Below are 27,230 nucleotides of genomic sequence, written 5' to 3'. Positions count from 1 at the left end.
AGAACCTCAAAACAAGACAAGTCTCATTGCTTCAGAGATGACTTTATGATGGATTCATCTATTTTTGTCATTTTGGTATTAGTATGATCAAATAAAATTTTACACAGGTAAAAAAGCATTGAACTCCTATCTATCATCAAATTGTCGTCTTTGAAGCAACGTTTAACTCTTCAACGAAGCGTTCTCGGACATTCTTCTGAACCTGATTGGTTGCCATTAATTCTGGGACACCCTGTAGAAAAAGTAACAATCTCTCGAAAATGCATGAACAAAACATTAACATAACCTCAAAAATAACTTTCAAGGTAATGATCACTAAATTGAGTGACAAAAAGATATAGTGTTGAATTCAACACAGAAATAGACATGAAGATAGTCGTCAAAACACACACGAAAAAATCACAGAAGGTTTTGAAGGGATAAAGAAAATCCATAACCTTCTCCAGCTCGTTTAAACAGAAAATACGATCTAATTTTCTCTACAAGCCAGCTCTCTTGCACACAAGCACATAAAAGTAATTTTTTCATTCGACAGTTTGCATAGTCGGAGACTTGGTTTATGGCATCAACGAGGCAGTTCCCTCCGAGCAGCCATGTTTGAAATGCAAATGTCAGCCTCCTGGAGTTCAGTGCGAGGCTTTACGATGTGCTAACAAGAAACCAGGCTGTAAAATGGTACACAGGCCAAATGAATGCTGTCCAGACTACCAATGCGGTAAGTAAGACGAGACAATATTTTATGTAAATCTAGGAGATCGACGAAAGTGTCAAAAAAAATAGGTATATGGTGTTTATTTTCGAGGTATATAACTTTAAGTTGGCATTACTGTTCGAGATGGCGACCGATTTAACAGCTGTCAAGTGATTTATTCTCAGTTTGGTTTGGCAATTCATCATGAATAGACTCACGCCTGAACAACGCTTGCAATACGTATCGCGTTTAGCGATGAAGAGCACTTCTGGTTGAATTGCTACGTCAACAAACAAAACTGCCGCATTTGGAGTGAAGCTAATCCTCAAGTGTATGTCGAAACACCGTTACATCCAGATAAACTGACTGTTTGGTGCGCTTTATGGGCTGGTGGAATCATTGGTCCGTACTTCTTCAAAAACGATGATGGCCAGGACGTTACAGTCAATGGTGATCGGTATAGAGCCATGATTACTAACTTTTTCATTCCTGAATTGAACAACCATGATGTCCAGGAGCTGTGGTTCCAACAAGACGGCGCAACAAGTCACACAGCTCGTGCCACAATCGATTTATTGAAAGACACGTTTGGTGACCGCCTAATTTCACGTTTTGGACTTGTGAATTGGCCTCCAAGATCTTGTGATTTAACACAGCTAGACTACTTTCTGTGGGGTTGTGTAAAGTCATTGGTCTATGCGGATAAGCCACAAACCCTTGACCATTTGGAAGACAACATTCGCCGTGTTATTGCCGATATACGGCCACAAATGTTGGAAAAAGTCATCGAAAATTGGTCGTCCAGATTGGACTACATCCGAGCCAGCCGTGGCGGTCATATGCCAGAAATCATATTTGAAATGTAATGCCACAAGATTATCGGATAAATGAAATTAATGTCAATCGAATAATCCATCGTTGTTTTATTGCAATTTAAAGTTCTATAGCTCTAAACAAAAACACCATTCATATTGTTAGTATATTTCCCTCTGTATATAAACGTCTTCATAGAATGAAATCCATAAATTCAGACCATCTTTCTCCAGTCGATGAAGTCGATGCAACATCGTGCCCAAAAGTGGGCCGAGGCTGGAAAATATGGAACCGAAGAGGCCACATTTTTCGATCTTAACTGGGCAATTACGGGATGAAAGTCTGGAAGATGGGGGAATTTAAGGCCTCCAGGATGCAATTCAGTTCGGCAACTTCCTAACGCTCCGCTGCAGATCTGGAATACAAATTCTGAAACTTGTAAAACTCCACCGCGTTTATGGTTCGACCTAGGGACGTGATGGGAATTTCGGGAGAGGTCGCGGGAAGAATTTCGCGATCCTGTGGAGGCTTACGAGGCAGTTTGGGGCGGATAAAAAAGATAAGGGGCCGGATACGGAGTTTTCTACTTGTATAAGGTCTGCAAGCCAAGTGGCGGAAGTTCACGTATAAGACTTAACTTGCAAAGGGTTTATTCTTTGACTCGAATTTTCATTTTCGTTGATGAAAAAAGCTTTTTTTTTCAGATATAAGTGTGCTTTCTTAACGACTTAAGCATCCTTTCGTTGATTATGAATCTTACTTTGAGGTTATTCATTTAATAAGAATCTTATGCGATTTATAATATGATATCGGCTATCGCCTCTAACCTGGCAACATTCGAGCATGTCAAATAGCTTTTGTCCGAGTTATATCATCAACTTTAAAAGAAGAATCAATAATAATAACAATAATTCATAGCGATGACAGCTAGATAAGATTGGTTTTTTCCCTCCAATGCCTACTTGATAAAACAATGCTCCCAAATGCATAGTAGCCGTAATAACAACAAGGATGTTTGTATCATCAATGACCTACTAGTTTTAAAAATCGAAAGTAATAATCCTCTTATTGAAACATAGAAAATTCATGGCCCATTTACAAAAAAATCATCATTATTTGATATTTTAGTGTTTTTTTCAACATTTCTGAACATCCTCCTACATAGTATCATACATCATTTTGAAGGGAAAAAAATAACGAATTCAACGAAGTAATGATATACATGATGTTCCTTTAAAAAAAATATAGGTTTGTGTTGAATCTTCAAAAGCATATACCGAAAAAAAATATTGAGTACGCCACTGGATTCTACGCAGAATTCTGATTCAGACGTAGTTGTTACCTCAGCATTATTTCTAATAACTTCGGAGATGAAGGAGGGGTCCGAAAAGTATCAATTTCCAAAATCACCCTGTATCTCTTGAACGGAAACAGTTAAGCAAAATCTGATTAGACCAACTTGAGTTTCACGAAAAAGTTGGAACGTGAAAACCGCAAGGCTCTATCTTCAATAACAAGCGAGAAACCTGGCTGTCTCACCCAAAATGGTATGCACTGTACATGACGCTCAACATCAAACTGAGGTTCACGTCTTTCTCCCCGACGTCGTCAACCTTTCTTTGGCCATCATGTGCACCCAAGGAGAATCGAGATCAGAAATTCAATTGCCACCATAAAAATTCATTAATAACTTTCCAATTTTTTTTTTTTCAGAATGTGAATACAAGGGTAGGTTATACTCCAACGGTGAACGTCTGGAAATCTCACCTGGTGATGAATGCAAAGTATGCTATTGCAGAGGCGGCGAGATCAAATGTGCAGATCTATCTTGTTACGTCCGAAACGACTGTGAAGGAAAGCAAGTACCTGGCCAGTGTTGTCCTAAGTACGACCATTGTCCAACAAGAGGTACGAACTATATTTCTAACCTCAAACAGCATATACCAAAGATACAACCTTGAGTTGAGAACCAGCTGAGACTTGTACTAGTGGGTATAGTATATCCAAAGTCACTTGAACTAGTCCATAAAAACGCTTGGCCAGATGTTCCTTTTGAAAAAGATGCCGCGATCCGCTAAATACCAAGGTTTATTTTAAAGTATTGTTGGGCAATAAATTCACTGGCCCCAAAGGAATTTCTGGAAACTTGGACAATCTTTGTATAATCGAAATATTCTGGCTTCCTCCAAGTGACTTTGGATATACTATACCTAATTTTATATAAAAATCCTTCTGGTTCTTACAACTAAGGAGTAGCTACTAGTAAAAGTTTCAGCTATCTAGGTATTCTTTTTTGTTTCTATCGATTTTATTTCTTAAATAATCTTGTCCAAACCCTTCAAAGAACATTTCATGCCCCTTTCTTCCCATATGTATTCACACCCTTCTTTATTTTACAGACTCTCTGGAGAAAGGCGTAACCAACGCCACCTTCAGTCTAAACCCGGCAACACCCGAAGAAAACACCTTCACAAACAAACCAACCACCAACGTCGATCTTCAACCACCACAAGATGTCGACAACAAGATCCAACCGGACGTCGTCGATTCCCTGCAGAATTCCAAGATCACCATCCAAGAGATAATACCGGAGATCTTGGAGATACCCATCACCTCCAACCCCAAGGAGGAACAGAAGGCAGAGACGCAAGGAAAGCTGATAATCGAAGAGACCAAGGCTACTGAAGAGAATGATCTGTTTGTAACTGACTCAGAAGCTGAATCCAGTGAGTTGACAGAGGTGATACAAAGTCCTCCACCTGTCATCAGGATTGGTGACAATTTGTTGTACCTCAAGAGGAACGAGCTGGTTCGTAAATTTAGTATTTCTAACTCTTCACACCCATAATTTCTACTTTTTATAGGTAAACGAAAAAGATGCAAGCAGCACTCCTTCCTCAATCATAACCCTGTTTGGAGCTGAAGGACTTCAAAGGGGAGGCATCGAGGAAGTAGAAAACGCCACTAATCTAGATGCTTCTACTTCATTCTCCCAAGATCCACCAACCACTTCGGAAGAACGAAATAACGATCTGCTACCAGCAAGTTCAACACATATACTGTCTCTGGTAAAGAAGAAGAAGAAACCTGCCACTTCTCCACCAACATCACCTCCTAGCAACCCTACCACAACCATTCCTTCGGTGTCCGAATCCTCAGAAACCCAAACTTCATCGTCAACTGAAGATTCAACACAAACTTCAACTGTAATCTTCGTTGAACCTGAAAATGTGACTGAGGTTCGTTCAAGCTTGAGTGTTAACGCAACTGAACCTTCAGTCAGTGATCAAACTATCATTTTGGAACTGGACGTGAACCCTGCGTATCCAACACAACCAGAAGACGTCTGGTTAAAGCCTGAAATGGATCAGATCGTGAACCAAACGATACCCAGAGAGAACCAAGAGAAGAAGTTCAAAATACTGCCGGAAGTATTGGAAATACGGAGCAACAAGACCATACCTGTAAATTCTACTCACACGGAATGGTTGAAAGAAATCGTCGAGGAGTTCACTCCTATGATCAACCTGAATGCTGCTCTTCCTCCTGAGATCCTAAACGCCCCTTCAGAAACAGACCAAGCAGATGTTGAAGATGATATTGTTTCAACTACAACCAGTACTTCTGGACCGGATATTGACTCGACCCAAAAACCTGAAATGGACCCAAGTTCTAAGGCAGGTAACCTAACAGATATCTCGCAAACTGATACGTCAAGGTCTATCGAAAGCTTGGAAACCTCAGGGGAAGACACTGGAGAACAAACGACCTCAGAAACTAACGCAGCACTTACGTCAAATGAAGATGCCAGCGTTGCAGACGATCCTAAAAGCTCTGAGGTGGACGATATGCTCTTCGTCAAAGAATACACCGTGGACCTGTCCAACGACGAAGAGAAAAAAGCCAGAGATGAGAAGGTAAGCTTGGAGATACCCAAGGATGGGCCCAAAGTCACTGACGTTGAGATGATTGACGTCTCAGAGCTTGAAAAGAACAAAACTTCAACACCAACGGAGCGTGCACCTCCTGAGAAAGTAACATCTAACAGAACCATCACTAAGAGGGCTAACGATGACAGTTCCTTGGACCAATCAGTTTTTGCTGAACTGAATCAGGAGCTGGGTTTAGGAAGTACAGAAAAACCCAAGACTCCACAGGAGGAAGAAGCAGAAGCCCGCAAAGTGTTCCAAGAGCTTCTGGATGAAACCAGCACTCCAAAATCTAACATTCCGCCAGGAACGAAGACTAAAGAAGCCGAGTCCCTGGAGAAGGTCAGTCAAGCTTTGGCGAAATTGGCTGTCAGAGGATCACAACCTTTAGATGCTGGAGTATTGGGTGCCCTTAGAGATTTCTTCAGTTCGCAATATAAGGCATACGAGAAAAACGCCCAATGAAGTGGTCCAACGGTTTTAGGAGAAGGTTCTATGGACGAAACTGATAGCCGTGCGGCAAGAGATGGAGCTAGACGCACGAAGCGTTAGTTAACTATAGTTTGTCTTTATCATTTCCTCTGTCTCTCCCTCCCTCTGTATATTCCTGATAAGTAGATGGTTTCCGATTGGATCCAGAGAAACTGGAGGTTTCTCTTCGTCCACCGTAAGAATTAAGTAATAAGCAACACGAGAAGAACTGATAAATTACGTAAACCTTCCCAAGTTCGGAAAGAAACCAAAAGACTCGATTCTGGAGATATTCCAAAAATGTATTTATTGAGAATAATATGGTGGACATCTACTCAGCCAATGTTGCTCAATGAAAAGGTTTCAGGGTAATTAGGAAAGCTATTATTTATTGTCAAACGCTCTGAAGCTAGGCAGGAGTATATGCCCACCTATTGTGGAAGTAATTGTTTGAAATGTTGGTCTCTTCCTGTATTGAATAATTTATTAATAAAAATAGATGTATCATGTTGATTCATTCCAACCATCTAAACTGGTCTTTCTTGAGTGCATGCTGAGGGTACTCGTAGATCATGTCAGAAATGTAGGTGAAGTCGTCGTATGGCTCTAGAAATGACTTTGCTCCTCCAAACGGATCTTGCCTGAAGGTGAATCTATGTTTTCCCCAAGTTTCGATGCGTTTGATGATTACTTGTCTTGGAGGGCAGCCCCTTATGCAAGCCTTGCCTCTTTTTGGAGGGTCAAGGTAAGACCTTCTGTAATACTGAGGTCCCCAAGGCTCGCAACAGTACATTTTACGTGAATTTTCGCAGGGATTCGAGAAAAATATGGATCAATTATAAACTGGCAATTTGCGATATTGACATTTCATCTCATGAGCGAAACTGGCTAGATTCTTATAGAAATATACCAGAACTATAATTGATTCTATAGACATAAAGACTATCGATGTCTATGGTAGGGAAAGTTCCGATTTTCCACGTTGTTTGCCTCAATTTTGAATAACCTTTCATTTGGACAGGGTTTCAAGCCGAAAACCACTGAACCTTGAAAATGTTCGTGTCCTACTCCAAATTGAATTGTTTCGATAACCTTCATTCTGACATTCTCAAAGAAAATTTCAGTGCATCTTCCAAATTTTCGTATTTTTCCATTATTTTTTTAACAATAACCCGATGGATAGAAAACGGAAATGTGCTCTGAAGGATCTGAAGACCTTTCTCAACTATCTCGATGATGGTGACCCTCATACGCGAAAAACTGGACGCAATGGACAGAAAACAATACCTCGCGAGATATTCCCAACCTGTCCTGCTATGCAAAGAAGATGTCCTCCAAATCCTCGAAAAGTAGTCCCCTTCGAGTGTGCTTTTCGGAAAAAGCAATTTCCTTTGGTGCCTTTTCGGGAAAAAGGTTTAGAGAAATGTTTTCAAGTTCACGAGTGTTCGCCTTCAACTACTTTATGTTTGAAACCGATAGCTCCTGAAGATGTTGAACCCCCGGTAAATTATAGGATGTGCTTGAATCAGTCTCCTCCTGTTAGAAATAGAAGGTATCCTTTTACTCAGCAAAAATCTCCAAGACTGTACGTAATCAAAGCTGATTCACTGGATAACCAAATGGCCTCCAGACCACATCAAAATATCGTTCCTCCTCCAAGATGTTGCCAATCTAAAGAACTTCGAGGAGGACTCATGTACCATGGTTGTGATTGTGATAAAACCAACGGTTTACAAGACAGATGCCTCAGGTTCTGTTGTCTCAGAAACCCCAAGTGCAGAACCAGACCAGCAGCTTGCTATCTTAGTCGTTTTTCTGGGGGAAGGCACCTTCCAGAAATACCTCCCAGACTAAGAGAACCACCACCAGCATATGGAGATTTCAATGATGGTGATTTTGATTACGAAGACCAAGAATTAGATTTGCCTGCCATCAATGAAGATTTGGACTGTGACCAGGATTATGGTGTTCGATATCAACCTCAAAAAATATGCTACCTTCCTTTATCAACAGACTTTCATTCTTCAGAAGCGTATCCATCATCACATGATGAAAGAATGTACTCTTGTTGTCGAGGAAATCCCAAGGTTTTGAATATACCACGGGTTGTTTTCGAGTCTCCGAATGATTGTTGTAAGTTTGAACCTACCAAAGTTTGTGTTGTTTGTCCTCTGAGCTATTTGGAAAGTCCCAATGATGTTTGTGATGATTGGTAACATTAAAAATACGAGAAATTGAGTAGTACATAAGTGTAAGTTAAAATCTTAGCCCATATACCGATATTTTTTATCAAGTTGTTTTGTCAATACTGTGATAGTTGTGTGTACTTAAAATAAAATGATTAATGATCAAGTCGTTCTATTCCTTTATGACTATTTGTTTGATTGTAACAAGAATCCCACAATCTGTTGGAGATCATAAGGTTTATACTTAAAAAGTCTTATTATCATATTGAAATATATCTTCGAATTACTATAAAAATGGAGCTTAAGTATTGGCTTTTCCTAGTTGCTCGACATCTAGGCATTCATATTGCATTGCATGATTAAAATACAGTTTGGTCCACAGGATTGATAATAGAAGTTTCTAATCGATGAAAATATATGCTGTATGCTCAGAGGTTGTCCCTATTTCTAATTCAATAATTACTATAGCAAGTCTCTTGAAGTACATATCAAATAGATCGATAGAGCTAAAATATCAATATCAATACATATTTAGATCTGATAGAACTATGAGTCAGTAGATTCTATAGATAACTAAAGCTGATAGATCCCACAATCATGGTGAATCGCTTTAGTTTTTCTCAAATGTTTCTGAAAGAAGCACATGATATGTTAGATGGCATGATATGTTATATTTAAGATTGACAATTTTGACATGTTCCACATTGCGGAGGAGAATATTCAATGTAGCAAGATCCTTCATCTCCCATTGTTTGAGTGCCCCCATTACAGGTACAGTTGTTTTCACAAGTGCAACCTTGCGCCAAGGGTGGAGAAGGCGAATCAAAGCAAGGTAAACAACAAGGTTCAGGGCTAGGTGAAGGTGGACAGCAAGGTTCTGGAGGTGGACAAGGCTCTGGACAAGGTGTACAAGGTTCTGGACACGGTGAACAAGGTTCTGGACACGGTAAACAAGGTTTTGGACATGGTGAACAAGGTTTCGGACATGGTGTACACGGTAAAAGAGGCTCGGGACATGGTGGACAACAACAGCATTCCACTTCACAGGTAGAAGGACAGCACTGGCATTCACATTCGCATTTTTGCTGGCAGCAACAACAGCAACAGTTGCATCTACAACAGCAGTTGCATGGACAGCAACATATTGCGGGACAGCAAGGCATACAAGGGCACATAGGAGGTCCACAGATACAGCAAGTGTAACTGATACTTTTGTTCTTGCCAACTCGTATGCCAAGATGTTTTCCACAAGAAAATTTACTGCAATGGCAGGAAGCCGGATCTGTTCTGCAACTAGGATTGTTGATGCAGCACCACCTCAAGCAACGATCTTGAAGACCGTTCTTCTTGTCGCAATCGCAGCCTCTGTAAAGGACACCTCCACGTAACTCCACAGATTTAGAGCAGGTCAAAGCTTTTCCCCTTTTTACGGGGACAATAACGCGTGTTTCTGACTTACAGCGAGGTACACAGATGGTGTTGCAACAGCAACATAGATTCCCAGGACTCCTTTTGTATTCCACCTTACAGCACTTTGGAGGTGGGCATCTGCAACAGCAACATTTGGGCTTGCATGGAATTGGACAGCATCTCTTCAGACACATGGCAGGCTGAGGAACACAGGGCATGCAACAGCACCTGCAAATACAACGTTTGGGTGTACAACAGCATTTAGCCGAGCATGATTTTTTACACCGACAACAGCATTTCTGTTGGGAACGATTGGGAGAAGCTGGAGAGCATATAGAGACACAACTGTCTGGAAAAGGGCCACAAGGCGTTGGTGGTGAAGTATCAGGGCACTTGGAACAACATTTTTGTACCAAACAACATTTGCATTGCGGGGGTCCACATGGTAAGAAACCTCCCATGGGGCAGCATGGGGTACACGGGTATGGTTTCACCTGACAGGGGGGACTATTTTCCAATCTTTCGGTCAGTTTTTTCAAGGTTTTCATCAAGCATTTTCTCTGTTTGGAAACGTCGCAGCAGCTCTTTCCCATCACGAAAATTTTCTTCAGGAAAAAAATATATCGCCAAATTAAACAGAAATTTGGAAAAAAAAACACTTCACTATCCGATCAAAACGACATATTTGTCAAGTTGAAGTTGTCGACTTTGTATCGTTTACACTTTGGCCATCCCTTTTTGCATACATTTCTATCGTCGACTGTGTTCTCTGTGATCTTATTAGAAAAAAATTGCCGAAGTGAGGTGAACTTCCATACAATATAAATAACTTATTTTTATTAAACTCGCAATTCCAATTAAAATAAAGCTAGCAATTTTGAGGAAGAATGTCATCATATATAGTAGCACGAGCGCTTACTCCAGGTAATTACCTCAGTTTCAGCCTTATTTCTCGGATTTATTTCATAGGTTATGTAAATTTTCAGCTTTTCGTCGAGTAGTCCATAAATTACTCTTGGCGGATCTCACATGCCTTCAAAATACATCCAGCGGCGCTGTTGTAAGATGTACAGTTCCAAGTTACCAAAAAAGGTTTTATGCAGAAAAGAAAGTCTTCGAACGTAATAAACCTCATTGTAACGTAGGAACAATTGGTCATGTAGATCACGGAAAGACTACCCTTACAGCTGCTATCACCAAAGTATTAGCTGATCAAAAATTAGCACAGGCTAAAAAATACGCTGACATTGATAATGCCCCAGAAGAAAAAGCTAGAGGTGAGTAAATAAAAGGATTCGAAGAGAGATATTGAAAATGATTTTATCGCAGGAATCACAATTAATGTTGCACATGTTGAGTATCAGACCGAGAACAGGCATTATGGGCATACAGATTGCCCTGGCCATGCTGATTATATAAAGAATATGATAACAGGAGCTGCCCAAATGGATGGAGCAATTCTTGTCGTTGCAGCAACTGACGGTATTATGCCACAGACAAGAGAGCATTTATTATTAGCTAAACAAATTGGTAATACAGGTTCTCACATTTTATTTCTAGAAAATTCATATTCTTCTTTCTTCAAGGTGTTGAACATTTAGTTATTTTCATCAACAAAGTTGATGCCGGTGATAAAGAGATGGTGGAATTAGTGGAAATGGAAATTAGGGAACTTCTCACAGAAATGGGATTTGATGGAGAAAATATCCCAATTGTTGCTGGATCTGCATTGTGCGCATTAGAAGATAAAAACCCAGAAATTGGTAGAGATGCAATTATAAAGTTATTGGCGGAAGTGGATGCACATATTCCCACTCCTATTAGAGAACTGGACAAACCCTTCCTTTTACCTGTGGAACACACACACTCGATACCTGGAAGAGGCACAGTAGTGACTGGACGTTTAGAAAGGGGTATTGTGAAAAAGGTAGGTGAAATTCAAGAGGAAAATTAAACAAAATCCTTCCTACATTTAAGTGTGTAGAATTTTAGTTGTGTTTTTCTAATATTGATGAATTCTTGTCTAGGGAATGGAATGTGAATTTATAGGTTACAATAAGAAGATAAAAAGTGTTGTCACAGGTATCGAGATGTTCCACCAAATTTTAAATGAGGCCCAAGCTGGAGATCAGTTGGGTGCTTTGGTCAGAGGTATCAAGAGAGAAGATGTTAAAAGAGGTAGGATTATCAATTTGTTTAACTTTCAAAATTCAAAGGGATAATTTTTTTTTTTAGGAATGGTCATGGCAAAGCCTGGAACAGTGAAAAATCATGACAATATAGAAAGTCAAGTGTATGTTTTGAGCAAAGAGGAAGGAGGTAGAACTCGACCTATCACGAGTTATACTCAGTTACAAATGTTTTGTAGGACTTGGGACACCGCATGTCAAGTTTTAGTACCTGATAAAGAGATGGTCATGCCTGGTGAGGATGCAAGGTAAGATAAATGTGCCTGATTCAATTTATATTGTTCGATTTTGATAGTTTTGCCCAATATTTCCTTTTTATGAATATTCTTATAAAGGGTGTTTTTTTTTAGAGCTATATAACTTTAAATTGCAATGAAACAACGATGGATTATTCGATTGACATGAATTTTATTTATCCGCAAGATAATCTTGTGGCATTACATTTTAAATATGATTTCTGGCATATGACCGCCACGGCTGGCTCGGATGTAGTCCAATCTGGACGTCCAATTTTCGATGACTTTTCCCAACATTTGTGGCCGTATATCGGCAATAACACGGCGAATGTTGTCTTCCAAATGGTCAAGGGTTTGTGGCCTATCCGCATAGACCAATGACTTTACATAGCCCCTCAAAAAGTAGTCTAGCGGTGTTAAATCACAAGATCTTGGAGGCCAATTCACAGGTCCAAAACGTGAATTTAGGCGGTCACCAAACGTGTCTTTCAATAAATTGATTGTGGCACGAGCTGTGTGACATGTTGCCCGTCTTTTTGGAAACACAGCTCCTGGACATCATGGTTGTTCAATTCAGGAATGAAAAAGTTAGTAATCATGGCTCTATACCGATCACCATTGACTGTAACGTTCTGGCCATCATCGTTTTTGAAGAAGTACGGACCAATGTTTCCACCAGCCCATAAAGCGCACCAAACAGTCAGTTTTTCTGGATGTAACGGTGTTTCGACATACACTTGAGGATTAGCTTCACTCCAAATGCGGCAGTTTTGTTTGTTGACGTAGCCATTCAACCAGAAGTGCGCTTCATCGCTAAACAAAATAAAATGGACGTAGTGCGCGATACGCACAGAACCATTATTTTCGAAATAAAATTGCACTATTTGCAAGCGTTGTTCAGGCGTGAGTCTATTCATGATGAATTGCCAAACCAAACTGAGAACAAATCACTTGACAGCTGTTGAATCAGTCGCTATCTTGAACAGTTATGCCAACTTAAAGTTATATACCTCGAAAAAAAACACCCGTTATATCAGTTTTCAATTCAGATATAGGTTATATTAGGTTATGTATTTTTGAATTAAGAAAATTAAATAATTGTAAATTTTAGGTGTATAATTTAAACCTCATAAATATTAAATATGTTATGCAAATTTTAATAATAATAATAATAAAATTTATTTCAAAGTATGTTTCACAACAATCTACAGATCAATCATGAGCATAAGATGAAATATCGTCATTCAAGTTTGGATCATCCATCAAAATATTCGCTTAGACTTTGAATTGAATTGATTTTTTTTTTGCATTTTTCAGGCTGCTGTTGAGAATGTTGAAACCCATGGTGCTGGAGGCAGGCCAGAGGTTCACGTTGAGGGATGGTACTCAAACTCTGGGTACGGGGGTAGTAACTAAAGTTCTTCCCGATTTGAAGAAGGAGGAAAGGGATACATTGATTGAAGGAAAGAAACAAAGAGAAAAGAGATTGGCCCAAGCTAGCAAGTGAAACTAATGGATAAATTATATTTTTTTTTATCTCATTTTCTTATTGTGAAGTTGAGTGTTTTGAAACTATGAAATGGGAACATCATCCCCAGTTATAGGTTAAGATATTTTTAGAAATCACATTGATAATGTGTTTATTATATTTCAGAAACATGTCTAAAGAAAATACTTTACAAACTGTGTTAGTTGACTAATAAACGAAAGGTCGTTTTATGTAATGATCAATAAAACATTAAACAAAACTTCTTTTATTTATCCTTCTGCCTTTTTTGATGATTTGTGAGTTGTTTCAACCCGAAGTTAATTTTTTCAATTTTATAACTTTAGTAAATGGATTTCTTGTTTTGGTTAAAAATAATAGTATTTCAACGCAAAGAAGTATCAATGATAAAAAGTCGATAGAATTTCTGTAATAAATGGATTCTAATGAGAAAGTAGGAATAACTGACTCTTGATAAAAATTTAAGACAATTATTTTATTTTTACTTTAACTTTCTTCCTTCAATCAAAAATTAGTTTTAGAATGTAGTGATTGATGATGAAAATTAAATAAATTTAAAAAAAGTCACATTTTGTTCTATTTTTTTCAAAAATTCTAGATAAAAGCTTTATTTTCGAGATTTACTTTTTCAGTTATGACATAAATTCTAACATAAACCGAATTAAAATTCGAGAAAATGGCAAATAAATGAATTAACATAAAGATCAGATTCAATAGTTTTCTGGTGGTTTTAAGACTTAGTTTTGTTAATTAATTTAGTATCACGTACAGGTTAATATACTCTGTCAGTATATATTACCTCTGTGACAAACTATGTTTATTTGTTGAAGTTCTCGAATAAACTTTATTATTATTAATTATTATTCTTTCAGTTTTTTTTTTGGTGTTTCTATAATAATCCAATTTATTCTGGGGAATAATTGCGTTATGTTTATTTTTTTTTAATTTAACTATTGAACATTGTACAATAGATTTCACACAGGGTGATTCAATAAGATCTCTGAATTGCAGATCTCAAAATATGATGATTCTGCTCAACATGCCTTATAAAAATATTTTTTGTTCCCGATTGAAAAGTTTAAATATAAATTGAAAAAACATTAAAATTAGTTCAAAATCCATAAAACTTTAAACATCTGGTAACTCATAAACTAGTGATATTTGGCAGAATCTGCTTGAGCTCTAGGATATAAAATTCAGAGATTCTTAATGAATCACCCTGTATATACAGGGTGTTTTCTGGCTACAGTATGGAACTTCAGAGAAGAAGTCATTAGGTTGTTTAAATAAAAATTCCTATGAGCATATTTCTGGAATTTCTTCGTTTTTGAGATACTTGTTGAAAGTTTTAAAAAGGAACAGTATTTATGAAATATCATATTGTGCAAGTGACTTGTTTGAAATTTGGTGCACTTATTCAGCCCTAACTAGACTGAAGTTATTATGTCACTGACTTTCGTATATAAACATATAGTATTTTCTTGTTATCAAACTTTGTATTTGAAAAAAAGGAGAACATTCAGTTACTCCGAATACCATTGATGAACAAAGTAATAACCAAAGGGAAAAAACAAATAATTTAAACATTATTATTTCAAATGAATGTACCAACCTTCAACGGAATAATTTTTTTTCAAATTCAACCGCCTCGAAACGAAGCAATTCCAGACTTAATTTTTCTGCTTCTGCTAATTCAGAAGTTATTGTTGCACTTATTCTCTCCTGAAAGTTTTGGGGTGAAAAAAAAAACAAAGTAAAAAATCATGAAAAATTATTTATTTGAAAATAACCTATGACCTATTCATTCTTCACAACTATTTAGTCAATTTCATTTAACGACATTCATTTACTCTCGTGTTAACATTACTATTCAACAAATTTTTGATAAATAAGCACACACTTAGCTCATTCATTACAAGGTCAAAATAAAAATAGTTAAAAAATTAAAGGTATATATCACTTAGATACACAGAGGCTCGCTCATAGATCCTCATCATCTTCGGGAAGGGCTGTTTCTTGAGCCTCTTTGAGATCCTTTTCGATTTGTTGTTGCCATTGTGGATCCATCGTGACTTCTGGAGGTACCAAGGCGGGTGAAGCGACAAAGTCTAAGTTGGAGTCTCCAATAAGTTTTCTCGCCAACCATAAGAAGGGTTTTTCAAAGTTATAGTTTGATTTGGCAGAGATATCGTAATACTGCAAGAAATAGTTATATTAGCATAAACTCAAGTTATGATTTATTGAAAATTGGCGGGAATTTTTATTCTTACCTGAAGATTCTTCTTCCTGTGGAAAACAATGCTCTTGGCTTTGACCTTTCTGTCCTTAATATCAACTTTGTTACCACATAACACAATTGGGATATTTTCACAAACTCTGATCAAATCACGATGCCAGTTGGGGACATTCTTATAGGTAACTCTTGATGTAACATCGAACATAATTATGGCACATTGTCCTTGGATGTAATAACCGTCACGGAGACCACCAAATTTTTCTTGACCAGCTGTATCCCACACATTGAAACGAATGGGTCCTCTTGTTGTGTGGAACACTAAAGGATGTACTTCAACACCAAGTGTGGCTACGTATTTTTTTTCGAATTCACCAGTCAAGTGACGCTTCACAAAGGTTGTCTTTCCAGTACCTCCATCACCAACCAAAACACATTTGAATGTGGGCATTTCTTGTTCTGCTGCCATTTTTGGAATTTATATGTGAATCTGTAAAAGAAAAACGTGAGATTATTCTAGAAATTTCTAACCTGAATTTATATTCAAGGTAATGAGTAGAAGAAATATTAGAAAACTCAATATAATCATCTAAAATATAGATAAATACCTATAAATAGTCAAATAGAAGTTCCGAACAACGTCTGTTCGTTAACACGCTTCAAACCAATACAAATTTTAAATTCTAAAGGAATGTCGAATCGTATCATGGGAATTTAGACATATCATACCGACTTAATGAATATTTTTTTATGTTAATAGTGGATTGATTAAAAAAATAACCGAACACCTATTTCAAGAATTGCAAGCAGAACTTACCCTTAAATCTTAAACCTTCAACAAACAGTGATGAAAACGAAAATGACTGATAGCTCTGGTAAAGTCTACAAGTCTTTAGAGCTCACAATGGCGTTCTCTCCGAATTGGGCGGCAAACTTGACGTGACGAAGTGATGGAGCTTGAAAATTTTGGAAAATCAGCAATACAGGATTTCAAATAATTTTCAATAAATTCTTCATACATAAACATATCAATTATATTATAAAATTTAAACATTTATCAGTACAAATTTGAAAAAATCCTAAAAAATTGAAAATAAAATTGTCACATGACCTCTGACGTCATAATAATAGACAGAACATGCGCGTTAAGGTCGCAGCACTGCAGTTCAGTTTATCGATTTGTCAGTTCGATGGTGTTGAGTTCTGTCGTTGGATTCTAGGCTCGGTGTCGTTCATTTAATCGTATTGAATGGGATTTTTTTATGAAATAAAAGTTTTTTGTGGTGTGTGATTAAAGTCGGTCTAAAATGACAAAAGATAGATTGGCAGCTTTGGTTGCGGTAAGCATATCTGATTTCTCATTTGAAAATCTAGCCCACTCAACTTCTCTAAAATAATCAGATTTTCATCAATTTAATGATATTCAGGAAAAATCTGTGTGTACATTTAGAATGTCAACATGAAATGTACATCATGACACCCATGATAAACCTTTATCAGTGCAAATCGTGATCGAAAATCAAGATCCAATTAAATTTACGAAGTACTGATTGATCAATGTTAGGTTAGGTTAATGATAGATTTGTCATAAATGACAATACCCCACCCCTCTTATTGTTTTTAAATCATCAGAAAGTTGAAATTTTCGTAAATCTTTTAGGCCCAAAGTGACGATGACGATGTTGGTCCAGATGATGTTGCCGTCAATGTCGAGGGCAGGGATGGATTTATGGATGCGTTTTTTGCAGAGGTGAGTGATTTCGATATTGTCAATCAAAATGATGAACAAGCTCGTAGAAGAACACTAATATTTGGTTCAAGGGATGTCAGTTTTTTTTAACCACGATCAACAGTTTTTCTTGAGTCGAGTTTTATGAGTAAACGTAATTTTATTGTTGAGGTGATATTTAATAATAGCTCTATCGGTATCGTCAAAGTTTTTGTGAATATAAAAGCTTTCCTGCACGGTAACAGATAAGACTGAAAAACGTTAGTTTGATGAAGGCTAGTAATGACACCCTGTTGCTACATGAAGAAGCAATTTGCTGGCGGAAGTCATCGTTGTTCTGAGTTTTATGCTTGAAACAGTTTGCGATAAAGCTAATGGGTATTTTAAATGCATATGATTCCATTTGTCAACTTCATTAGTGGGAAATAACAACTTGCGGTTTTTCAAATTTTATTAATTAGATAATTATTGTGTTTTTCTTATAAGGAACCTCTATTTTGCTCAGCAAAATAATATTTCAAACTACTTGGTCAGTATACTAGATTGTAGAGATGCTTCTTTATCTCTCAAATTTAATTAGGTATCTGTTTGCGAAGCGAACTGCGATATGAATTCATTTGATTTTCTATCATTGTGTAGATGCTAATATTTTTTTTGTTAATCTTTTAGTCCGAAATCCATGTAGCAATCGTTTAAAATAATTATGCTCTCATCGGTCGTAATGTTTGTACGGGGGTGGACCGGAAACACATTGTAGATAAATGGGAATTCCCTTTCTTGTATGAATTTAAACTTGTAAATGCTCAATAATGAAATGTTTGGTTTGGCAGTTTCATTTTTTTCTTTCGATTGATTTATGTTCGAATCGAGCCGAGTTTTTATCGGGCCACCCTGTATTTGACCCCCAATTATCGCTTGCGCTTTTTCGCTGAAATTAAGTGAAATTCAGGTTCGTGTCGAGTGTGGAACATGTCATTGGGAAATCCTTGAGTGGGCCGAATAGAATCAATAGAGGAACTGTGACAGATTTCCATGATATCGCACTTTTCCAGCTCAATCATGCGGCTTTTCACCGTGTTTTTCCTTTGTTAGTTCGACCTATTAATTTTTCAACGTGTTGATTGGATTTTGAGGTCGAAAGAATTAATTTTAGATTTGTGAATTTCGCGAGAATTGAAGGTTTTCCAACAAGAGGTTTCATTTTGATACTGACAAAAAAACGAAAATATTTAAAGAAAAATCAATGGTTGTTTATTTCATAATATAGAGGAAGGTATGCCATTAATGATGAAAAACTATATCAGCCAAATGACCGTCACGGCTACGGTTGCAGCACCATAACCTTTTCATGAAATTTTCCATGACCAATTTGCACATTGGCCAAAAATTGTGATTGTTTCGTTGCTTGCAACTATGATTCTTGGATTTTCCGAGCCCCAAATACGACAACTCTGCTTATTAACCTAGCTCATTGAGGATTCACGATGACCCAAAAGTGATTTGATTTTGCAAACTCTGACTCCAAAATATTCAGCATTTCGTGAATTTTCACAACTTCAGTGCGTTGTTGAAGGATGTATCGTTCAATTTTTAGTAATGGCGTAGTTTTTGCTTGTCAAATGTCAAAAGTTGGCAGTTTCAGAAGTTTTAGCTGCCCAGATAGCGAACTATTCGAAACGAAACCTCTTATTGGAAAACTATTTATTTTTCGTGACAAGTTTGGTACAAAAAAACTGGATATTATTCGTTTCAAAACTACTACTGCTTGAAGAGTATAACATTTACTGATTTCGGCAATAATAAATAAAAATAGGTGAATTATAGCGAAATTATTAGTTTTTCATTTTTATTTTCCCAAATACCGATAATTTTCGTGAAAACTTCAGTACAAAAATTAGTCCTAAAGCGCAAAAAGTACTGCTCTGTCGAATAAAATGCAATTTCAAAAGAAAATGGATCGGCATTGATGTATCAGAGTTGGGAGTGCTCTAACTCGTAGAAATTCAAAGAAAAACCTATTAATAAACAATACATCATATTTATTCATTTCCTTGAACACAGCGTAAGGTCGAAGATAATATGTGGATTATAGGTGAGGACATGGCTATATAGCGTAACAATTTCTACTTTTATTATCCGGATTTGCAATATTCCACATCAGCTGATTCCTGATTGTAATATTTAGTTTCCTGTTTGATGAAATTATTTTTCCGAATGTTTATTTTTCTATATTTATCAGGTTGATTTGATTACAATCGATAACAATTTCGTTCTGTGGTTAATTTCTTCAACTTTTTGTGATTTATTATCTTGGGAATCGTTCGAGAAAAATGAAATTTCAACCCTCCATACAATTTTCCTTGCTTCTTTTCAATTGTAATTGGTGTTTTTTTTTCAAGGTATATAACTTTAAGTTGGCATTACTGTTTAAGATGGCGACCTATTTAACAGCTGTCAAGTGATTTATTTTCAGTTTGGTTTGGCAATTCATCATGAATAGACTCACGCCTGAACAACGCTTGCAAATAGTGCAATTTCATTTCAGAAATAATGGTTCTGTGCGGAATACGTACCGCGTACTACGTCGCGCACTTCTAGTTGAATGGCTACGTCAACAAACAAAACTGCAGCATTTGGAGTGAAGCTAATCCTCAAGTGTATGTCGAAACACCGTTACATCCAGAAAAACTGACTGTTTGGTGCGCTTTATGGGCTGGTGGAATCATTGGTCCGTACTTCTTCAAAAACTATGATGGCTAGAACGTTACAGTCAATGGCGATCGGTATAGAGCGATGATTACTAACTTTTTCATTCCTGAATTGAACAACTATGATGACCAGGAGCTGTGGTTCCAACAAGACGGCGCAACATGTCACACAGCTCGTGCCACAATCGATTTATTGAAAGACACGTTTGGTGACCGCCTAATTTCACGTTTTGGACCTGTGAATGGGCCTCCAAGATCTTGTGATTTAACACCGCTTGACTACTTTTTGTGGGGCTATGTAAAGTCATTGGTCTATGCGGATAAGCCACAAACCCTTGACCATTTGGAAGATAACATTCGCCGTGTTATTGCCGATATACGGCCACAAATGTTGGAAAAAGTCATCGAAAATTGGACGTCCAGATTGGACTACATCCGAGCCAGCCGTGGCGGTCATATGCCAGAAATCATATTTAAAATGTAACGCCACAAGATTATCTTGCGGATAAATAAAATTCATGTCAATCGAATAATCCATCGTTGTTTTATTGCAATTTAAAGTTCTATAGCTCTAAAAAAAAACTTCAAGAGTTATAGAGTTGATATTTCTTTACCCTTTAAAATTCATGGATCATCTTCTCGAGCTGCAAGCATCAATCATATGATTTTTGTAACAAATTTTGCGCATTTTCAGTGAAGTTAAAAAAGATCTATTCTGAATTGGGAAGTTGACCTACATCAGAGCCGGCCTCCAGCTCAATGTGAACGGGATGAAGCGGGGAATTTATCCCGTCTGGAGTGGGACTGGCGCCTGACAATATACCGCTCGGTGCATATATCTTGTTTAATGAGCCCGGGGAACAACAACCCTGTCCGGGGGTAAAAGCATCGGAAGTTAACCGGTATATCATATCGGGGAGGGAATTTGCTTCGAAATACGACTCGAGGAGGCTTCCAGCCAATTATGAACTAATAACACCCGGTAGTTCATAACCTAGGGTAATTTGTAAGAGATGCTCGCGTCAAGTCTAGGGGGAAAAATGTTTATTTTCGACGTCAACGTTCTTTCGTGACTGGAAAATCGAAGATCTGGAAAATTTAATAAACACTTTATAACTTTTAGAATGGACTGAAAGAAGAATTGTATTGATTGAGTAATAGAGTTCTATGGTTTTGCAAGTTTTGCAAGTTTATAAGTCCATCTATGACTCAGATGACAAAACTGACATTCATATGTGCTTCTATGTTCACAAATTTGGAGGTTACGTGTCAATGTGACGTCTCATTCATTCATCGAATAAGGTTAAATATTTAGCATTACTTGGGCACAGAACTTAAATTGAGTGTTCAAAGATATGTATAAATTTTCTTGAAACATCAAAAGTATGGCAGAAATTCTTTAACAACCCTCTAATTGTTATAGAGAGTGTTAGGGAATAAGTGCGGCAACATTTTGGAGATTAGTTTGCATGAAAAACTTATGACAGTTTGCTGTATGACTTTTGTTCGCAAATGTTTCGTATTCTGAGAAACAGGGTGTTGAATTTTTTCATAATAGTTTCCCAATTGTTATTATTTTTCTTATTCTTTCTCATCAAAATATTTTAGTTCATTACTAAATTAATATACAGGGTGTTCCCAAATTGGAGGACCGAATGAAAATGACAGATTACTCGGATAATTTGAAGAAAAAAGCTCTATAAACATGGGCCTGCAAACGCTCTGTTTTCAAGATGCACTGTGTGCAATTTGGCATAGATATTCCAATTAAAAATTTTCATCATGTGATTGAATGTATCTGAAACAGTGCCTGCTTCTTTCCTTCAGAACTTTCTTTTGGTGGACCACTGGTCCACCAAAAAAAAAATGTAATAAAGAAAAAGAAAAATGTAATAAAAAAAAAGAAAAATGTAATAAGAAACTTTGTTGTAGTATATCCGAAGTCACTTGGCGGAAGATGAATATTTCGATTATACAAGGTTTGTCCAAGTTTCCAGAAATTCCTTTGGGGCCAGTGAATTTATTTCCTAACAATACTTTCAGATAAATCCCGGTATTTTGCAGATCGCGCTATCCACTTCAAAGGAACATATATGGCCAAGCGTTTTTATGGACTAGTTCAAGTGATTTTGAATAAACTATACTGTACAACACTTTTTGGTTTCTTGAAGTTTTGTCGTATCTGATACTGATTTCGAGATAAAAATTTCAACAATTATCTAGTAATCTTCAGGAAATTCCAAATTATTATAAATATCTAGTTAGCGGGCCCATGTTTATAGCATTTATTCCTCGAAATTATCTAAGGAATCTTTCATTTTCGTTTGTATCTCCAATTAAGGAACACCCTGTATACTGTCATTTGTATATGAGTTTCATTGATTTGAAATCGAGAACTAACTTGAACGACTTTATAGCTGAACATGTGATTCTGATCACAAAATTAGCATCTAACCATGATAATCATTTCTCATACTAACCAATGAATCAACTATGCTAATATGTTATATTTTAAAGTTCCAGTAATTTCTTCGACCCAAATTCAAAGTAGAATCTTACGAATACCTTCTAATGCCGTACTTTTTTAATTTTTTTTTCACTTCTGACGCTATGATTCTCATTTATTTCAGCATAGTCTTTTGCGTCGTTATTTTACAACTAACTACTAACTCCCAATTCGACCAAAGCGTTATTTTTTAGTATTATTTCGGCAAAACTACATTTCAATTGCCCGAAACCATTGAACAGATTTCAGCTAGCGTTTTTAGATCTCAAGGTTGATGATGCATCTGAATTGCATAATTCTATTGACGAATACATTTGTGTATTGATCGATTTTTTTAAATAATTTTGTTGTTTTCCAGGTGGAGGAGATACGGGACATGATAGACAAAATACAGGCCAACGTAGAGGAAGTAAAGAAAAAACACAGTTCAATACTAGCGGCACCCCAGATCGATGAAAGTGAGTTTGAAAAAAATCCTGTTATTGTGCGAAATGGTGAATGCGCCGGTGTGTAAACCCGTCGCATCCGCCATTTCGCAATACTCTATTTTTCCTAATGAATTATGATCGTTTTGCCGGTATAGACATATTTTTTTCAAATTCGACGACGATTTCACGAAACGACGTCTCGATTGCCACATAAACCACTGCAAACGACAAGTTGGCATGTTCGACGGCATTACCATCGGGTTTTCCGCGAGCGATGAAATTGTTTGTAATCCAGCCCGTTCGCCTTTTCGTTTCATTGAATATTTAATTCAACTGACGGTTTTCGAAGCGGCCGCTTTCGTTCACATCCGTTCGTATATGAGCGGATAGTTCGAACTCGTAGAAATTCGTTAGAATTCTGTAATCGATTAACCGTCCTCTTATATTATTTATCGGACGCATGGTTTATTTATTTTTTTTTATTTTCGTAACGAGTGTTTTAACGAAGAGGAAATTATCGCATTTTTACTGTTTACTATTAGTATTTAGTTCATTTATGACATGTAGAGATACAAACATAATAATGCACCATCATTATTATTACATGGTATTTTTTATATGTTCTGTATTATTTTTATCAGACGAAAATACGTTTTACAATGAATTAGGATTGATACCCCGGAGTAATAAACATAGATAGAGGATGCATATCGTCGGCTAAGAGTGTAAATCTGCTAAGTCCATTTTGAACAATTTCACAGGAGACCAAAAAAACCGTACAGTACAGTGTTATAATAATAATAATAATAAGAGAGTTTATTCATGAAAATACATTCAATAAACTCTATTGAATGTATTTTCATGAATAAACTCTCATATTATTATTATTATAACACTGTACTGTACGGTTTTTTTGGTCTCCTGTGAAATTGTTCAAAATGGACTTAGCAGATTTACACTCTTAGCCGACGATATGTCATTTTCAGTAAGCAAATTCTGTCCCCAACATGAACTATCAAATTTGACAAGAAGCACGCGGAAATGAAAACATATCAGTAATACGATATTTCACTCAATTCGCGAGTTTCTCCACAAAGAACGCACTTCTTATGTCCCAGTCGAAACACCGTTACATCCAGAAAAACTGACTGTTTGGTGCGCTTTATGGGCTGGTGGAATCATTGGTCCGTACTTCTTCAAAAACGATGATGGCCATAACGTTACAGTCAATGGTGATCGGTATAGAGCCATGATTACTAACTTTTTCATTCCTGAATTGAACAACCATGATGTCCAGGAGCTGTGGTTCCAACAAGACGGCGCAACATGTCACACAGCTCGTGCCACAATCGATTTATTGAAAGACACGTTTGGTGACCGCCTAATTTCACGTTTGGACCTGTGAATTGACCTCCAAGATCTTGTGATTTAACACCGCTAGACTACTTTCCGTGAGGCTATGTAAAGTCGTTGGTCTATGCGAATAAGCCACAAACCCTTGACCATTTGGAAGACAACATTCGCCGTGTTATTGCCGATATACGGCCACAAATGTTGGAAAAAGTCATCGAAAATTGGACTTCCAGATTGGACTACATATTTAAAATGTAATGCCACAAGATCATCTTGCTGATAAATAAAATTCATGTCAGTCGAATAATCCATCGTTGTTCTATTGCAATTTAAAGTTCTATAGCTCTTAAAAAAACACCCTTTATATAGTTCCCCATTTTTAGGCTCAATTTGAACGAATTGTCGCCACTGTGTTTTATCGAGTCGCTGTAACTGGAACTACCAATTTAAACAATTTTCAAGCCCCCAACCAGCCCAAAACGGCAGAATCAACCAAAACTATCCTACTATTCGACCAAACCGCCACAGTGTCATCAACCGACAGAATCGAATATCAGTCCTAGAATAAACTACACAAATGAGTTTATCCAGTACCGGGAAGCACAGACAGAAACGATAATTGAATTAACGAGGCCTGCTAGACTATATGTATGTGTGTGGGAGGAAAATCGATGCTCAAATACGAGAAGCGCGTCGTGTAAATAGAGCCCCACGGATATTTCGAATTTTCCGGGAAACAGAACGAACGCACACGGTAGAAAATATTCACAATAGCCGGGGGTACCTTGTGATTAATAGGCGCGGGTAATTGAAATGCGCCCGTCCTGAAAAAAAGGGCAATAATTCAGAACGTATTGAAATGTCGAATAGCGTTTAATCAGATTTTATCTGGGCAATAAAATTGACATCGGTAGCGGCAAACAGAGGGTGTTTTTCAAAACGGGAAGGAGGCTATGGAAATTTTCACGAGGGAATTTGTTGCGTCTACGAATTGAGAACGGTTTGGTTTGAATGTTTATTCTGAAATAACAAAGAAAATAAAATAAGAGTTATTCTATTTCTACTTCTATCAATTACAATTGTTTCACTACACAGTAGCTTCTTGAGATGTAACATTTTTCATACCTGAAAATTCTAAAATTAACACTCTTATTGGTAAATGTGGTAGTAAATACGAATTGTCAACAATAGATCTTGGGAATTCCAACAATAAATGTTTTACCACTAGATAAATGATCTTCCAATAAGATGTTTCATTTGGAAATTAAAGAAAAACTTTTAACTGTATTTTAAGAGAAATCAATGGATGTTCATTTCATTGTAAATAGGATGCATAGAATTTTACATGACCAATTCTCACATTTGTGGCTACCTATAATAGGGCAATTGAAAAGTCCCCGGTCTACCAAAGTAAAACATGCTCAGAATCATGAACACGTTGTTGTTTTTGATCGATTGTGAGCTCGCGCGGCACCCATTCTGCACGCAGCTTTCTCATGTACAAATATTCTTTAATGATATGAAGTACACGTTCAGATGATATCTTCATAATGTCTGCTATCTCGATCAATTTCACTTTACGGTCATTCAAAATTATTTTGTGAACTTTTTTGATTTTTTCGTCGGTGACAGCCTCTTTTGGGCGTCCACTGCGTTCGCCGTCTTCGGTGCTCATTTCACCACGTTTAAACTAAGCATACCAATCAATGATGGTTGATTTTCCTGGTGCAGATCGCGGAAACTCTTCATCAAGCCAAGATTTTGCTTTAACTGTATTTTTTCCCTTCTAAAAGCAATATTTTATCAGCACATGAAATTCTTTCTTTTCCATATTTTTTTTAAATAACAAAAGTAGCTACACTCACAACGCAATATCTCACAAACTAACGGTCGGACTGCTGCCAAATTTTGATACGTATCGGTTGAAGGTTGGTACTAACTAAAAATCATATGGATTCACTACTAGCACCGCCATTTGTGCATCAGATCGGGGACTTTTCAATTGGCCTAATACGATTTCAAGACAGTATATCGATACCAATACGCTTTATTAGTGATGACGTCACATACCGCCATTTCAGTTCTCCTGTCAGTGTTCGGAATCCAAACAAACAAGTTGTCATTCAACTTAGTACGTTGTCGTTGAAGAAATTGGCTTATTTTGATAAATGACATTATTTAAGGAACGTATTTACTATTAATTGATAGACAGAAGGCACGAGATTAATGCCAGTAAGTTCGAACTTGAAGTTCAACTAATGAACACGGCTTTTTACAAAATTTGGGGAATGATACAGGATTCAAACTTACTGGTATCAACCTCGTTCCTTCTGTCTATCAATTAATACTGAAATCGTTCCTCAAATACTCTTATTCATGAAAACAAGCCAATTCCTTCAACGACACCGTACTAATTTAAATGACAATTTGTTTGTTTGGATTCCGAACACTGACAGGAGAACCAAAAATGGCGGTGTGTGACGTCACACTAATAGAGCGTATAGTGTATAGGAATAACTCGACTCGATAATAAGTTCGGGCGTAAGGCAGTCGGCAACATCTACGACCCCAGCTCCCCCTGTGGAGCTGAGTCAATTATCGAAAGTTTTTGAAAGAATAATGCACCATCGTATGAGTGAATTCCTGTCTAGATTTGCAGTGCTGTCTGGGAGACAACATGGCTTTAGAGTTGGTAGGTCCACCCAGACGGCATGCACTGAATTCGTAGAATTTGTGTACGGTAGTCTGGATGGGGGTGCTCATGTCGCGGGGATCTTTTTTGATCTTTCACGTGCGTTCGACTGTCTTCAACATAAATTCATCGCTGATAAATTATACCAA

The 27,230-nt window shown here is 37.2% G+C and overlaps 5 protein-coding genes across 10 annotated transcripts in view; 3 read left to right on the top strand and 2 right to left on the bottom strand.

The window, feature by feature from the left end:
* The window catches only part of LOC123681236, a 34,652-nt gene extending 28,216 nt beyond the window's left edge, over nt 1-6,436 (top strand). The window contains exons 4-7 of the mRNA XM_045619503.1: nt 536-715; nt 3,218-3,412; nt 3,904-4,313; nt 4,369-6,436. Coding sequence (XP_045475459.1) covers nt 536-715; nt 3,218-3,412; nt 3,904-4,313; nt 4,369-5,898 — 2,315 coding nt within the window. The 3' untranslated portion in view covers nt 5,899-6,436. The remainder of the gene's footprint in view (nt 1-535; nt 716-3,217; nt 3,413-3,903; nt 4,314-4,368) is intronic.
* A 2,311-nt stretch (nt 6,437-8,747) lies between these two features.
* Nucleotides 8,748-10,179, bottom strand: LOC123681238 (keratin-associated protein 5-4-like). Of its 2 annotated transcripts, XR_006747667.1 has the most exons (3): nt 9,784-9,925; nt 9,550-9,728; nt 9,316-9,455 (listed from the first exon to the last, which is right to left on the bottom strand). XR_006747667.1 is itself a non-coding variant. In XM_045619505.1 (2 exons), exons 1-2 carry the CDS (start codon nt 9,582-9,584, stop codon nt 8,765-8,767), a joined length of 726 nt encoding a protein of 241 aa, XP_045475461.1. In that variant the 5' UTR covers nt 9,585-10,179; the 3' UTR covers nt 8,748-8,764. The 2 variants fall into 2 exon arrangements, 1 of the variants encoding a protein (XP_045475461.1); XM_045619505.1 differs by having other exon boundaries at nt 8,748-9,455; nt 9,550-10,179.
* Nucleotides 10,180-10,265: 86 nt separating this feature from the next.
* On the top strand, nt 10,266-13,673 carry LOC123681237 (elongation factor Tu, mitochondrial-like). The gene is made up of 7 exons (XM_045619504.1): nt 10,266-10,424; nt 10,487-10,777; nt 10,830-11,030; nt 11,087-11,427; nt 11,528-11,678; nt 11,736-11,937; nt 13,243-13,673. The coding sequence occupies exons 1-7, from the start codon at nt 10,388-10,390 to the stop codon at nt 13,430-13,432; spliced, it is 1,413 nt and encodes a 470-aa protein (XP_045475460.1). The 5' UTR covers nt 10,266-10,387; the 3' UTR covers nt 13,433-13,673.
* A 1,517-nt stretch (nt 13,674-15,190) lies between these two features.
* LOC123681233 (GTP-binding nuclear protein Ran-like) lies at nt 15,191-16,807 on the bottom strand. 2 transcript variants are annotated; one of them, XM_045619499.1, is made up of 3 exons: nt 16,483-16,807; nt 15,703-16,155; nt 15,191-15,628 (listed from the first exon to the last, which is right to left on the bottom strand). In XM_045619499.1, the coding sequence occupies exons 2-3, from the start codon at nt 16,132-16,134 to the stop codon at nt 15,413-15,415; spliced, it is 648 nt and encodes a 215-aa protein (XP_045475455.1). In that variant the 5' UTR covers nt 16,135-16,155; nt 16,483-16,807; the 3' UTR covers nt 15,191-15,412. The 2 variants fall into 2 exon arrangements, with proteins under 2 accessions (XP_045475455.1, XP_045475456.1); XM_045619500.1 differs by lacking the exon at nt 16,483-16,807 and adding an exon at nt 16,274-16,424.
* Nucleotides 16,808-16,830: 23 nt separating this feature from the next.
* LOC123681232 (syntaxin-1A-like) overlaps nt 16,831-27,230 on the top strand; it is a 43,554-nt gene continuing 33,154 nt past the window's right edge. For all 4 annotated transcript variants that reach the window (XR_006747665.1, XM_045619495.1, XM_045619496.1 and 1 more), the window contains exons 1-3: nt 16,831-17,005; nt 17,326-17,415; nt 22,967-23,066. Coding sequence is in view for 3 of the 4 variants with exons in the window: in XM_045619495.1 (XP_045475451.1) it covers nt 16,973-17,005; nt 17,326-17,415; nt 22,967-23,066 (223 nt within the window). In the remaining variant the exon portion in view is untranslated. The remainder of the gene's footprint in view (nt 17,006-17,325; nt 17,416-22,966; nt 23,067-27,230) is intronic.

Source organism: Harmonia axyridis, chromosome 5 (assembly GCF_914767665.1).
Source record: "Harmonia axyridis chromosome 5, icHarAxyr1.1, whole genome shotgun sequence".
NCBI lineage: Eukaryota > Metazoa > Arthropoda > Insecta > Coleoptera > Coccinellidae > Harmonia > Harmonia axyridis.
This window is presented reverse-complemented; position numbering and strand designations above follow the sequence as displayed.